The 16,184-nt window shown below is 34.9% G+C and overlaps 1 protein-coding gene across 2 annotated transcripts in view; it reads right to left on the minus strand.

Moving 5' to 3' along the window:
- Window positions 1-7,620: 7,620 nt before the first annotated feature.
- The window catches only part of TRIP11 (thyroid hormone receptor interactor 11), a 44,304-nt gene continuing 35,740 nt past the window's right edge, over window positions 7,621-16,184 (minus strand). Inside the window, exons 16-20 of one of the 2 annotated variants that reach the window (XM_032233187.1) lie at window positions 14,559-14,640; window positions 13,215-13,329; window positions 12,724-12,849; window positions 11,933-12,065; window positions 7,621-10,068 (exon numbers count right to left, since the gene is read on the minus strand). In XM_032233187.1, the coding sequence (XP_032089078.1) occupies window positions 9,860-10,068; window positions 11,933-12,065; window positions 12,724-12,849; window positions 13,215-13,329; window positions 14,559-14,640 (665 nt within the window). In that variant the 3' untranslated portion in view covers window positions 7,621-9,859. Of the gene's footprint in view, window positions 10,075-11,932; window positions 12,066-12,723; window positions 12,850-13,214; window positions 13,330-14,558; window positions 14,641-16,184 lie in introns of both variants that reach the window. The other variant, XM_032233180.1, reaches the window with a different exon arrangement.

Genomic DNA, 16,184 nt, shown 5'->3' on the forward strand with positions numbered 1-16,184 from the left:
AAAACACATTTAATGTTCATGAAAATTCTGAAAGAACCATTTAAAAGCTTTATTTATGGACTATTAACAATTATCAATAGGAGAAATTTTAAATAATTACACACTTCAACTAAATGCTATGAGAAATATAATGAAATGAATACTTTGGTTGTGATTTCTATAGCAAAGAACATCTTACCGCTGACATCAAACTTAAATTAAGATTTTCTTCTGACTGATGCCAATAAATTGTGGATTAACAACCACTAACTATTGATGGAGAAAATCAAGTCACTATTAAGGTACTATAATTGAAGACATAAATAGATTCATTAATTGAATTTTACTATAATTCTATCTTAAAATGAATTTTGAGAAATTCTTTGTTTTGAATTTTTTAAATATTCATTTTACCTGAAAAAGCAGTCAAATACTTACCATTTCTATACTCTATTTGGATTATATTTATAGATATATTTTTATCCTTTGTTCTTTTACTGCTAGAGTTCTAGATGACCTCTGCCACAGAGGTCATCTTCAGTTAGTTTTTTTATATTGATAATCTTTCAGTAAAGTAACAAAAACAAGGAAGATGCCAAATATAAATAGGCAATGTTAGGTAATACTAACATTGTCATACGAATAATTCCAAACAATAAAGTAAACAATGAATGACACCACCAGTTGGATCTCAGCTGCTTAGTGCAACTGTTTTGTAATACATTCAAATGATCTCAACTTTTAAAGCACACTTATAAGCCACATGCACAGTATAATTTCTGTAAGTATAAATACTGTAATATATTATGGCAATATATTCTCTAAGCTGCCTTGAGTTGCCATGGGTGAATAGGTGGCAATATAATTCAACAATTCAATAAATAAATAAATAATCCACAGTAAGTTTGTCTTGATTCTTGGAATAAGTGCAGACCAGTGTTTATTACCTGAAGGGAAAGTGGCTATAATTCCAAGCTCTCCTGATTTTCGGATCATTACCATAGAATCATAAGTTTGGAAGGAAACTTTGAGGTTTTCTATCCTTGGTGGATAACTGATTTCTTCTTCATCTCCCCACTTTTGAATTTGACTAGGTTCACACAACATACAAAACCAAACTGCTTTGTTTGTGGCTTAGTGTAAGGCATTAATCCAGCCAGAATAATTTGTAAATCATGGACTATTGGATAGCATATTGAATGAATGTACCAATTATTTGGTAGATTCATTGTTATTTAAGCATGAGAATTACAATAATAGTGACATTGTTAAGAGGCTATACTTCAGTTGTCACATCTTCATTCCCAATATTGTCTCTTTGTTACGTATGAATAGAAATAACTAGGAATTCTCCAAGGGACTGAGTCAGAGGTGGGTTGCTGCTAGTTCAGCCCGGATCAGGCAAACTAGTAGTAGCGGTGGCAAGAGCGTTGAACACGAGCGAGTGCGGGAGCGCGTCTGAACTGGTAGTAAGAAAATTGGCAACCCACCACTGGTCCCACTGTCCTTGAGTGAGAGTCCCAGCTCCAGTCTCACGATCCTCCAGGTTAGATTACTGCAGCAGACATGCACCGCACCCCCAAAGATCTGGTTAGAACACTGTAGCTACTAGTCTCAGAAGAACGGAAGATAAGCACCTGCCAATTCTCTCCATCTATTGCGCCTTTTATTACCATGCAAAACAAACTTTTATTACTGTGTCGCCACAGATCCGCAGACTTTGAACGGGCGGAGAACTTTGTTTTCGTGCAGAAAGTAACCTTGGCTCTATTACCTGTAATAACTTCAGATCCTTTATCTATGAATATGTTTGGTTTACACCATCTGTTCTCATACAGTCTCTCTCGCCTTTCAGCGAGCAACCAATAACAATGCCTCCCTTTGTAGAGAGGAGTTTCTCTCAGGGGTCTCTGGAAAGAGTCCCACCAGCATTTCTTGTCTAACAAACACTGCATTAAACCTTGATTCCTTGCCATGGGCCTGGTTTCATTCCACAGAAGAGCTTCCCTAATTTTTTATGATTGGTTAGAAAGGGGATATAAATAAAAAAGAGAAGATTACTGAACAATGTTCCCTCTAATTTTTTTTCAGTGTGTGCGGAAAAGTATAGTATTTGAGCAGCACATTTTCATGCCTGAGCACCTGAATTTTTTTCACAGATGTTTCACAGAGCAATTGATTTATAGGATCCGAATTGGAATGGAGAAAAATGGTTTTGTGCGTGAGTGTGTATGTGTGTGTGTGTGTGTGTCACTGTTCCCTCTAAGGTGCGCGGATGAGCGGCCGCGCACGTGGCAACAAAACACCGCGCAGCAGTTTCCAACTGCCGCCCAGTGGTTTTTGTGAGACGCTTTCCACGAGGGAAGAGCCAGCCTGGAGACAGCAATCACGGCAGAAAGTAGCTGAGAGAAGGGGTGCGGGGGTTGGGAGAAGGCATGGGACCGGGCCGGCTCCCAGCAGTGGCTGCTCGGATTTGCCATTTGATTGAGAGAGAGAGGAAGGGAGGGAGGAGGAGGAGGGGAGGGAGGGAGTGAGGGAGAGCGTGAGCTTCCGCTTTCGATCTGCCGCCCAAAGACTGGCACAATTACTTATGGTGTGAGGGAAATAAAGTCCACAATTATTTTAGAAGACACCATTTAAGAGGGGTACTGATTAAGGATTGGCTGGAAATTAGAAGGAAATTCTATATCCAACTACCCAAATGGATATCCCCGACGGAAGCCCTGATATACCCAAATTTGATAAATTTTGACAAAAATGTTATTTACAAACAGCTGTTAGATGACCAAAATAGACTAAATTCCAGGGAAAATTTGGCTGAAATGGGAATAAATATTGATTGGTGGCCATACTTTCAAATACAAAATAAATACAAATCAGATCTAGCACAATTTGGCTTTCAGGACAAGGACCAGGAATTGAATAAAATCTTAATAGGACCAGACGAGAAATTAATCTCGAAAATATATAACTGCTTGCTGATCCGAAAAATGGAAGCAGAAAGAGTGAAAGAAGTCATGGTAACCTGGGCCCAGAATATCGGCCACACAATTGACCTGGATGACTGGGAAAGGGTATGGGAGTGGAACCTGAAATTAACGAAGTCGACAGCCTATAAAGAAAATATATACAAAATGTTCTACCACTGGCATCTCCCTCCGACAAGACTGGCAAAAATTTCCTCAAAATTATCGGCCAAATGCTGGAAATGCAAAACAACGCTGGGCACGTACTACCACATGCGGTGGACGTGTCCGGTGGCTAAGACATATTGGAAGCGAACCCTAAGATGGCTGAATGAAATCATGTCAATTAAATTAAGTCTTAAGCCGGAAATGTTTCTATTAGGGATAACAGATCAAAAAATATGTAAAACCAATCAATACCTTCTCGTCCACATCTTGACGGTGGCAAGGATCGCTTACGCGCAGTGCTGGAAGAGTGAAAATGCCCCCACTAGCACAATGGTGATGAACAAAATCTTAGAATTAGCAGAAATGAACAGATTGACAATGCGGATTAACGATAAAGAAGACACGGACTTTTACAAAGTCTGGGAGAAATTGTACAAATGGCTTGATGAGACAGTGAGGATTCAGATATAAAAGGAGATAGTTGACTAACTTAAAATGATCTAAGCAACAACTCAAATAAACAATACACAAAGACAGAGGGACAAATGAGAGTAGAAATGTATTAGAGGTGAGAATTCACCGTTGAGTAACACCATTAGACCACAACGTTGGAAAAACTTGAAAAGCTGATAGGTAATCCGTTATAACTACCTGCATGGAATTAGCAACCTAGTTTCATACTAGGTAAGGCGAGATAAGCAATGGGAGATGAAAATATGTAAAGAGCTTTATCTATTTTTGTATCTTGTATTTTGTAAATCTTGCCTTTTTTTATATAACTTTCAAATAAGGGGGGGGGGGAAAAGAGAACCAGGTCATCCCCTGAAGAGAAGAATATGTAAACACAACAACGGATAGAGTGGATGGAGGGAGTAGTAGAAGGAAAGATAGGAAGGAGAGGAGAAAGGAGAGGAATAGGAGAAAGGGAAAGGCAGAGAAAGAATGGGAGGGAATGTAAGAGTAGGAAAGAGGGGAGGAATGGGAAGAAGAGGGGAAGGGGAAAGGGGAGGAAGGGGAAAGAGAGAAGGGAAAGGAGAGGAGGAAGGAAGGAAGGAGAGAAGAAAGAGAAGAAAGGGGGGTAGGAAGGAGGGAAGGAGGGAGGGAAGCAAGGAGGGAAGGAAGAAGGAGAGAAGAAAGGAGGGAAGGAAGGAGGGAAGGAAGAAGAGAAGGAGAGAAGAAAGGAGGGAAGGAAGGAGGGAATGTAGGAGAGAAGGAAGGGGGGAAGGAAGGAGGAAAGGAAGGGGGAAAGGAAGGAGAGAAGGAGAAAAGAGGAGGGAATGAGGGAAGGAAGGAGGGAAGGAGAGAAGGAGGGAAGGGGAAGGGGAAGGAGGGAGGGAAGGAAGGGAAGTAGGAGAGAAGAAACAAGGGAAGGAAAGAGGGAGGGAGGGAAGAAGAAGTAGGACCGTTGTAAGATAAGATGGATCTATGGGATGTTAAAAAAGCAATCTTCAAGTATATTGTTAACAGTAGGGAAAAATTGTTATAAATACATATTATTAATAAGTTATGAGATCATATAATTGTGAATGTATATATGAAATTGATAAAATAAAATAAAATAAATAATAATAATAAAAAAAACAAAGACTGAATGGAGAAGCAAAGAGGCAGGAGACACAAAGCAGGAGAGATGAAGCGAGAGCCAATCTGGGTCATTCCTTCCAAGAGGCAACTTTCCCATCGAATGACTCGCTGCCCTAGACTCGAGGAGACCCTCTGCAGTCCCTCTCATTCGTCCAGGAGGCCAGCAAGAGTGTTGGGCTGAAGGAAGGAGGGATTCTCTCTCTCTCTCTCTTTCTCTCCCTCTCTTTAAGAGAGAGAGAGAGAGAGAGAGAGAGAGAGAGAGAGAGAGAGAGAGAGAGAGAGAGGGAGGGAGAGAGAGAGAGAGTTAGTTAGTTGGTGGGCAGATTTAGCACTTTGTTAAGTTTGTTTCTCTGTGTGTTGTGTATATATACATGTCTCAATGGGTGCAATTGTGCAAGCATTTTTTTCCTCTTTAAAAGAATTTTTGGATTTCTCCTCACCAAACCTTTAAGACTGAAAGAGTTAGAGTTGAAATATAAAGAGATTGTCAATCGCCATACTGTTAGATTGATAGGCAATTATGGACTATCTTGATTATATCCTCCTTAGAAAGAATATGCTACTGTATGGTTGAGAAAAAGATCAAACTTCATTCCATGGAAACCCAACAAAGTTCATAGGGAGCGTTTATTTCTATGATGGGCTTTTTGGGTCAACGTGAATATCAGTTATCAAAAATGTAGGTAGAAAATTAAGCAGACAATAGGCAATTACAAAAAGGGAAGCCAACTTTCTGAATCTGTTTCTTTGCACTTAGTGACTTATAAATAGACTAATGTTCTGAAAACCTGACCTAAATTACTATATATTTTAAATAGCTGTAAAGCTATGCTGAAAAAGTTGTTCTCATGGTATTGTAATAAATTCAATAAAAAGAAGGGAATTCTTGATAAATTTAAGGAGAAATGAGAGTATTGGATAGTAAATGGACAAAAAAAATTACCAATCAAAGAGAATATTTGCACCTCAGGGTTGAAATGAGATGTTCTCTCTTCCTCTTCCTCTCTTCTTTCTCTGTCTCTCTCATCCTCTTTCTCTTTGTCTCTCTTCTCTTTCTCTCTCCCTCTTTTCCATTCTTCTGTCACTTTTTCCTTCTCCCTTCTCTCTCCTCTTTGTCTCTTTCTGTCTCTTTCACCCTCTTTCTCTTTGTCTCTCTTCTCTCTCCTTCTTTCCCACTCTTCTGTCACTTTCTCTGTCCTTCTCTGTCTCTTTCTGTCTCTCTTCTGTCTCTCTTCCCTCTTTTTTTCTTCCTCTCTCCCACTCTTTTATCACTTTCTCTCTACTGCCCAACCTGTCCCCATACTTATCTTTGATTGATCATGTTTGCAATAATTTACATTCTTTCCTAAATAAGCGCAGTTCCCTTACTGGATCCCTCGCTCACTCAAACACACACACACACACACAAACACACACACTCACGCACAAAACCATTTTTCTCCATTCCAATTCGGATCCTATAAATCAATTGCTCTGTGAAACATCTGTGAAAAAAATTCAGGTGCTCAGGCATGAAAATGTGCTGCTCAAATACTATACTTTTCCGCACACACTGAAAAAAAATTAGAGGGAACATTGCCACTGGACTGAGTACCATTTACTACCAATGTCTTATGCTGTATTCGTAACATTGACTTTGAAAAGTTATAAAATGACATCTACCTAGCCAAAACATGGCATCTTTCTTTAAATGTAGATAAGTGCAATTAATTTAATATGTAGCAGCTAAACAACAACAACAAATTAATACTAAATAATAGAGAACTCAACAACATATTTTTGATGGTACTGTATAAGAATGTTGAAAGTACATGAGCAAATAATTATTTTATTCTGTTATTTTAGAAATATTAACCTCAAACCTCCTCCAATGTGAATCTTAGTTATTTTGCTTTCAAGCAATTTCATATTTTTATAAAAGATTAGTATTTTGGACCCATCCTCAGCCCTTCCAGTCACTCAGGACACTTTCAAACAAGGATATTTGTTCTGTATGAATGATGGAGTATTAGGAAAACCGATAGAGTGACAAACTATCCAACTAATACAAAGTAAGTAAAACTGATAGTTAAGATAGTTAGGCATAATGAAAAGGAAAATTTGCCCTATTTTTTAAATTTAAAACATTATTATTTTTAAACAGTTTTATTTAAAACATTTGTAATTTACAGCAACTGCAAGAAGTGACTTTATAAACAAATGTCTGTAAATTAATCATTAATGAAAAACAATTTATCATTGTCAAATTTCAAATATGGATGTACACTACAGCCCTGTGGTATTACTTTCCTAAAATCATCTGTCTGCCTTTTAGATTAAGTTCCTAAACTGTTTTTAATGTTATTGTTAACAAAAAACAAAATTCACTGAAACCACCTATGTAATCATGTGTATATCTGCATGTATTACCATAATTATAAAGTGCCACTCATGAGATATATTTATGTATTACTACACATACATTCCCTATGGATATGCACCTAAATTTAAATCCAAATATTTATATATGGATAGGTATTTTAATACTCACAGATATGAATCCAGAAGTCATCCATCTGTTTCATTTTCAATTAGAATGAACATTATTTTGTAGCAGTGTTAAGCCACAATCAGACATAAGTTTGCATATCTAGAATGTCTTTAAAGGAAAATGAAAATACTAGAACTAGGATTGCAAAGATCTGATCTAATGATACCAAGTCCTGTGTTATGATAAAAAACATTATTTCAGGAAAGGACATGAAAATTTATTTTTAATATAACCATGATCTTATTTTAGTATTTTCATTTAAGGCTTCTAAATAATGTTTTCTTATAAGCTGTTGGGCAACAGGTTGGACTATATGTAATAAAGGACTGCATGCACTAAATTGCATGCAAAAAAATAAATATTTCAATCTCATAAATCATTTGTTATCTTATAAATTCTGTGAATTAATTTTTGGACTATTGTAGAGAAGGCTTCATCTCCCTCTTGACAATGCTAAGGTTTATGAGTTTTATTTAAAGATTAAATAGGAATGCTGATATCCCAACAACCTGAACTTGTAGCCATATTTATGTATTTGCAATGTGTAAATATGAAATGTATAGAATTCTTATTAAAAGAACTAGTATACAAATGCAGCTTCTACTTGTTCTTAGGTACCATCTGTTAGATTCATAAGCAATAAACAATCTGGGCCTTATGCTAAAAACTTTGATATAAAATATATGCAAAAGAATATAGATATATAACATATAGTAAAGAGATAGTAAAAATTGCTTATGAATTGATATTGAGAATTAACTTTTCAGAAATTGATATAAAGTTCCTAAGCCACAATTCATTCTTGACTTTCTGTTTGGAATAAAACATCCCCTTCCAATGTATAAAAAACTAGAACCAATGAAAAATTCTGAAAATGAAAGTTTAAAAAATGAAAATTATTAATGGTCACTTTTGCAAGACTGGCAAATTTGTAAGGATGTGGAATTCTAAATAGAAGCAAAACGCTTTCCCCATGCATTTGGGAACATCTAAAGCATTTGGATGCATCTAACTACATTTTCATGATTCACTTTATATTTAAATAACAATTCAAACAACAGAGAAGAAAATAAGCATGGCAGAAAACAAGGCTCCAAATTCAAAAAACCCATCTACCCCAAATCCAAGTTTTATTAAATAACTTTTGTTCATTCAACATAACATTATTTTCTACTTCCTTCCCCTTGTTCTATCATCCACCAGTCCTATTTACTCCACCATTATATATTTTGAAACATGAGGGATTTGGGGGAAGGGGGAGGGATACTTCTCTTCAGCTGATAGCCATTCGACAGCAAGAATAACTAACTGGATTTGATGTAAAATTTTCATTTAATCCTAATCATAAGAATAATGCCATAGTTTTATGGGAAAAAAACACTTTGTAAAAATGTGTTGGGTCTCAAATAATTTCTCCAAAAGGAAAAGAACAAATCTGTACAGATAGTTTTGCAGAAATCTATTTGTTCTTATTTGGGCTTATTTACATATTTGGATTAAGCATCATCCCTCATTGCAGCTTTATACATATATTCATACTTAAATTCTCACTGAAACTTACGAATATAAATGATTATCTCTTAAATATACATTTTAAGTCATTACAGTACTTTATGTTAAACATTCTTACACCAGGAATTTACATATCAGGTTTCTAAATAGTGGTCAACCACTAAATATGGTCAGCAGAAAACAGAAAAATGTCCACAATCTCCTTAATGCTCTTAATGTCCATTTGGAAAGGGCAACTCATAAATAAGAATTCAAAAGCATTTTGCACAAAAAATAATGGCATTTCTAGTTCTTGCAGAATTTTAAGAAAGCATTCTTTTTTTACAACCAGTTATATCAGAGTTCAAGAATGGTGTGTGTGTGTTTGAGAGAGAGAGTGGGGTCAGAGAAAAAGAGACAAAGACTGAAAGAGAGAGACAGAGAGAGAATGAAGACAAAACTAACCCCTCCTAATGTATATGTTCTATCTCAGCCAAGTATTACTTAGCCATCCAGAGATGACATTATCTTGTTTTTAATATTTTATGCTCCCCAAATACACTTGATCAGTTGATTCATATTCTTTTATAATTTCTTTTGATCTAATTCTGATCACAAAAATATTCCAGATTGATACTGTAATTGGATAATATGCAATTCCTCATTTAACAGAATTCTGCTCCAGATTAGATCAGAATCTGACTGAATTGGGATGTCACACAGAGCAGAAGATAGTTCCTGCCTGAACATTCCAGGCCCTCTTAAGGTGTGAGAGGGAATAGCTACAGTGGTATTTTACTAAACCAGATGGGTCTTCCAAACCATCTATTTCTATCACTATCGAACTGGATTTATACATAAGGACACATTAAAATAACACAAACAGCAGATGCCTATTGAGGAAAAGGAAAGGGAAAGGGGGATAAAGTGTGATTAGACTGACAGCAGTATGTAGAAACTGGTGTTGCATAGTTGAAGAATTATGAATAAAAGATTTAGATAGCCAATACTTTTTTGTTTTTACCTGTACAATGCTTTACTCTTAAAGTTATTGAAAATTAACAACTTTTTACAAAAGGCCTCTTTGTGATCAATACAGTATAGTATGTTTAAAGTGCTTTTCTCTTCAATCCATCCAAGTCTATTGCTTTAATAGGTCTTTTAAAACTGCACCTGCACTAGCATCAGGTGCTACTGGCATTGGGGTGAAGGTGGGCAAGGCATCTGAAATTGGTTTCATAAGCAGATGCCCAGATCCGCTAGTTCCAAGATTAGCTGGAGAGATGAATGGGACTGCTGCTGATCGAGGCGCAAGGAATGGATTTATATCTGGTCTTCGACTGGTTGAGCCTGTTGCTTTAATACAAAACACAGTAACACAATTAATTATTCAACAACACACAAGACATTCTTCACAACTGTTTTGTTTTCAGTTTACAACTCCATATGCTGTTCTTTTATCCACCACAAGACCAATTTAATCCTTTCTAAAGATTTAATATGCAGACATTAATAACACATTATTATTTATTTAGTTTATATCTCACATTTCCATTTGAATATTGAGAATGGTATGCAAAAAATAAAGAAATAACTCTACAATGACATGTAAATTGTAAATTTTACAGTAAATTAATTTACAGCCTGGAAGAAAGAAGAAACACCTTTAAAGATTTTCCAAGCACTAAAAATATGAGAGACAAAACCAATATACATTTCATATACATATGCAGGCAAATCATAATAAAGTAAAAAAAAAACCTTTTATTTTATAGGTATTTGAAGCTTATAACTAAATGAAGTACAGAAAATAATAAATAATGAAAAGTGAATTAACAACAAAAATATCATTTTTAAAATATAATCGTATAAAATTTAACTATGAAATTGAATTGTAATTTTGTAATGCTGAAACCTGATGAAAAATGTAAAGTTAATGTTAAATGCTTCTGGTGATTCTATTACTATGAAATTGATAAAAAATTGATTGTATAATGATACTGATAGTTAACATGAGACTTACAGTGGCCAACAATTTAATTTTGGACTTCTGTCTGAATCCTCGTTTGTCTAGTCTTTTTGAAACTAGTCATTTATGTTTCTGGAATCGGAATATTTTCATGTCAAAGTTATTTATTACACAATGCCATTAAGAGATCCAAGACAATCAGAGGTGGTTTTTTTGTGTGTGGCATTCTCCTTGTCCATTTTCTGGTCCAAATGCCCTACCAATAATACCAAGTCAATTTTCCAGTCTAAAAAGTGCAACAACTTATTTATTGTCTCAACTGTGCTTTTTGAAGAGGCAACTAGACTTTTTGGCTTTTCTTTGAAGACATTTTGCTTCTCACCCAAGAAGCATCTTCAGAGCTTCATACATTTGTATAAAGGTTTGCCACTGAGGCCTTTAGCTTTGCTTTCTCTAAAGAATCTGAACATAAACTTTGTTTTCTTTAAAACAAACAGAATTCACAAACACCAGTCACAAATCTTTCATTCATAGAAATTGATATGAGAAATGTATTTGTGGCTGTCAATCGACTGTTAATATAAAAAGCAATCCATTATCCAAACAATTAAGGGATAGAGGGTATATGTCTGGTTCTAAAAGGCAACAATCCAATTCCTGGAATAGAACTTGTCTTTCCGAAGATTTAGCCAGACAAGAAAACTGGGTGATCGCCAAGCAAAACAGGGCACTTTCACTATTATACTAACAGCAACAAGAGAACAAAAGGAATATAAAACATAAATGACTGAAAATACAAACTTTCAAGATAAGGTTTCAGACTGGAAATCTTTCAAGTTTACTACAGTAATTTAAAGCCAACATTCATAAGTGCTAAACTTTAGCAACTCTGCAGCAAGCAATGTTCTTTTTACAGGACCAAGCTTTTAATGTCACATTAAAACTATATTCAATACCCCATGTATTATTTTGCTGCCTTTGAAATGCAGATCATAATTCATAATCCTGTAATAACAATAAAAATCAGAAAATTCATTTTTAATGAATTCATTTATAATTTCTATGAGCTCATATCACACTTAGTGCAGGTAATAGAGTATTAAAAATTGCCATATTAGCATGTCTAAATCTACTCACCTTTCACCTTATGCTCTGCAACCATTTAAACAAATACAGCCTTGAAAATCCAATATAATATTATAAAATTCAATGTAATATAACATTTATGAAAATGGGAGACATTACCTGCCACATTGCTGGAAGAACTAGTACTTCCTGTCATTCCTAAAGGCTTCATGTTATCAAGAGAAAGTTTTGGTGGGGGGAGAGTTGGGCATGATTCTGTTTCAAGGAACTTCACAAACAGTTCTGAGAAAGACTGAAAAGATGATCCCAATTAAAGTACTGCAAACAGTTCAGTACAAGACATTATGCGTTTCACTTATCAATTCAAGATGGGTTGCTTAAGAATTTGACACCTTCATTAAAATTTTGACAACTTGGTAGCTAATTCCTAGGAATCAAGTTCCTGGATCATATGAAGGCCAATGCCCAAAAGAATATTCTTAATTTATCAAATTGTCTACCAGTATATTTACTTGAAAGGAAAGTAACCTGAGTTTATGATATTCCCTCTCTATTCAATACTTGATTCTGTTGCCAGATTTTCAGTTAACCTATAAATGTTACCCACTCTAAAAGGATATTGTTATGGAAATAATATTTCAACTTAGGTCAACATGATTCTAGAGCCTATGAACAGAAAATCAGAACCAGCTGGAATTTTCATTAATTACAATATCTTTGTCACTTTGTGTTTTTTTAAAATAAAAATCAACAGACGTTAAGAAGAAAGTTCTGGAGCAAAATCCTGAATGAATTGTATATAACAAAAATTTATCAACAATGTAAATGTAAAATAAAAATATAAAAGTAGAGCTTCAACCCTTAAAGTCTAAGAGTAATGGCTCAAACATCAGCTTTTACGGCATAAAATGTTCTACATTTTCTATAGAGGAATTACTTAACACACTTACCCTGTTGAAAATCGATTGTTGGCTTGGTCTGAGAGGTGTGTTGGGGACACTTTTGGATTCAGCAGCTCTTCCACCAAACCAACCAGTTACCCATTGTGTAACACCTTTGTGATCTTCAGTCAATAACTAAAAAGCAATTTGAATCAAAAGGAAAAATACAAATTGGCTATTTTTCAAGTAGAGAATTAGACTTTTCTTTTTCATTATTGACAAGAAAAAACAATTTATGCTTAAAGAATGGGAATACTACATTGCTTCAGATTGCAAAATCTACTCTTCCATATGGAATACTGTTGTTCTCCCATGTTTATCAGAATCTATAGCTAGAAAGTGGAAGAACGTTTGTCTCAAAGGATTTTTTTTCTTCTCACTAATAATTAAATCAACGTATGGCACTAGATCCATCAAGTTTAGCCCAGCATTTAAATAAGAATAAGAGTACATTGTTGATATTTAAATACACAAAACACAGAGAGATAAAAAAAAATTACCTCCTCCAGTTCATCCTTTTTTATTCCTAGGATACTTCCCATTAGCTTTAGTACCTCATGACGCTTATTCTTTGGAGTATGGAAATGCCCAATAAAAAGATTTCTCATCAAGACTCTATTAAAATGAAAATAAAACAAATGGCTTAAATCTGAGAAAAGAAGATGGGGAAGCATACAATATGTATTTTGCCATGATTGTGTATCTCTCCTAATGCTATTTTTAAATAACAAGGAATATCAGTTATAATGTGGAGGCAGTTTAAAAGGAGGGGAGAGAAGAGGAATGGAAAGGATTTCTAAATAAGAGATTAGAACATGGATATGTTTGAAAGCAATTTTGACCCTGATAGGGAATGAAGGATAAAGATTATGTGTTCTCCTATTCTGTGTCAAGCACAGAACGGAAGCAGTGCATATGCTATTCTTGTATACTGTCGCCTATTTGATACACGTTATACACTAACTCTAATTCATATTTTCTGTGCCACTGATAATGTATTAGCCTGAGGGAAAATATATGAAGAAAAATGCAAGTTTATCCCAATTGCACTAAAATTAATGGCTATCATGAAAAATATGAAGAACTTCCATGCAGAGCTTTGCATATATTTACTTGTAACAAACATCACATTTGATATGAAAATTACGTAGCAACACAATAGCCTAGAAGTGATGATGTGTGCCCTGTGCCTTCTCAACCATCATCAGCACTATGGTATTGCAAAATAATCATGTAATCATGTAATCATGAGTACCAGTATTGATACCTAATTATTTTGCTGCTTGATTTTTGTCAGTTAATCAAGTTTATGTAAAAGTAGTCATTACGGAAGAAAGTAACATACAGTATTTCCAAATAATCTGGTCCAGATTACAAAAAGTTAAACTAATACATTTAATGCTAACTAACTTTCCAAAAGAATGATCCTTAAAAGATCATGACAGGATTAGCACATGCAATTGATAAGCCAGAAATTACAAAAGTTCTATTCTGAGCACCAGCACAAGACTGCAGAAATAAAATACAGCTAATTTTTAATTTGCAGTGCTTTATTTCTTCAACTAATTCAACTATTTAAATTAGTTTTTTTAAATTATTCCCTGTTAATAAAATATTACATTGAAGAAAAATGTCATCTCTCTTCCTGTTTTAAATTATTGTCATCCCTCCCATTAAGAGCACTTTAATTAATTGGACATATTGAATAATGAATTTAATAGTGTATAATATTTAAAGACCATTTAAAAATCAGTTCGGTTTTATTTTTATGAACTTGTGCTGGCTCTCAAACTAAAGAATTTGCATCTACAAGTAAAATATAATGTGGAAAAGCAAATACTCACTTATCTACTTTTCCTTCAGTACTATTTATGAGGTTCATTAATTTATTTTGCGCATCTTCCAACATTTCTTGTTTGAGTGCACCTAGAGAAAAAAGTTACATTTATTGTATTAAGTAAGACATAAACAAAAAGAGATGCATTAGTTGAGTCTTCAGCTGGAAAAAGATTTCTAAAAATGAGATATGCACTAATAGGAATAAGTAAAAGCTATCATATACAAGCATGTTTTTCAATTTCTATTAATCGTTTTTATTATCTTAGATTTGTTTTTGTGCTGTGTTTTTCACTGTCTAGAATCTGTCAGATTCTGTCAAACAGCAGGGTATACATTAAAGGTGTGAGATTATGAAAGCCATTCAGCTTCGGTTAAATGAATTAAAATTGAGAAATTAAGTTCCCTCCATAAAAAATATGATTCTGATTAAATACATTAGTGATGTTGAAATTGTCTTTTTTCCCCATTCCATGTGCACTTCCAATCTCTTCCAGATGTTACCCAATGTCACAACTAGATATAACCCATTCCCTATCTAGTGGAGAATTGTCATTTGAGAAAGATAGATTCTCAAATGTTTGCACCATTAAATAAAACTGCATGAAGCAAGAGCGAGGTTTTTTAAAAATCTCATAAATTATAGAATAAAAAGTTCACAGATCTAATAAAGTCATTAAAAAAAGACCATCATAAAACCCATAACTATAAAGCTAATGTGGTCAAGGGTGACATACTGCATTTCATAAACAATTTATTAAAATAGTGGCAAAAGTGTGTCATTGGAAGACCAGATTAAGAACAGGCTGTCATGGGGGAAAATATATCCATGCCATTGCTAAAAGTCAAGTGACACATGATCAAAGAGATGAAGGAGCTGTCGAGTCCCAACTGAGCTCCAAACAAGTCTAGTTGACAATACCTCTAGTGCAGCAGTATAAATAATGCATCTCTAGAATAGTAATCACCCTGCCAACAAAAGTGTGTATAGGCTATGGTTTTCCCAGTCGCAATGTATGGCTATGAAAGTTGGACCATAAGGAAGGCTGAGCGCCAAAGAATTGACCCCTTTGAACTACAGTTTTGGAGGAGACTCCTGCAAGTCCCTTGGACTGCAAGGCGATCAAACCGGTCAGTCCTAGAGGAGATCAACCTCGACTGCTCTTTAGAAGGCCAGATCCTGAAGATGAAACTCAAATACTTTGGCCACCTAATGAGAAGGAAGGACTCACTGGAGAAGAGCCTAATACTTGGAAAGATTGAGGGCAAAAGAAGAAAGAGACAATAGAGAATGAGGTGGCTGGATGGAATCACTGAAACAGTTGGTGTGAGCTTAAATGGACTCTGGGGAATGGTAAAGGACAGGAAGGCCTAGAGGAACATTGTCTATGAGGTCGCGATGGATCGAGCATGACTTCACGACTAACAACTACAAAGAGTAATAAAATACTTAGATTTAAAGTTGACTCCTGTAAATTTTAGATAATACAATTCTGTAAGTGCACCTTACAAGGTGAATTAATTTAATCAATAAGTATCTGCCTAACTCAATTTATTCTAAAACAGGACGAAATTCAGAAATTGATATAATACTTTATCAATGACAAAACTGATTTAGACAGGACTAAATTTCA

This window comes from Thamnophis elegans, chromosome 1 (genome assembly GCF_009769535.1).
Source record: "Thamnophis elegans isolate rThaEle1 chromosome 1, rThaEle1.pri, whole genome shotgun sequence".
Classification (NCBI taxonomy): Eukaryota; Metazoa; Chordata; class Lepidosauria; order Squamata; family Colubridae; genus Thamnophis; species Thamnophis elegans.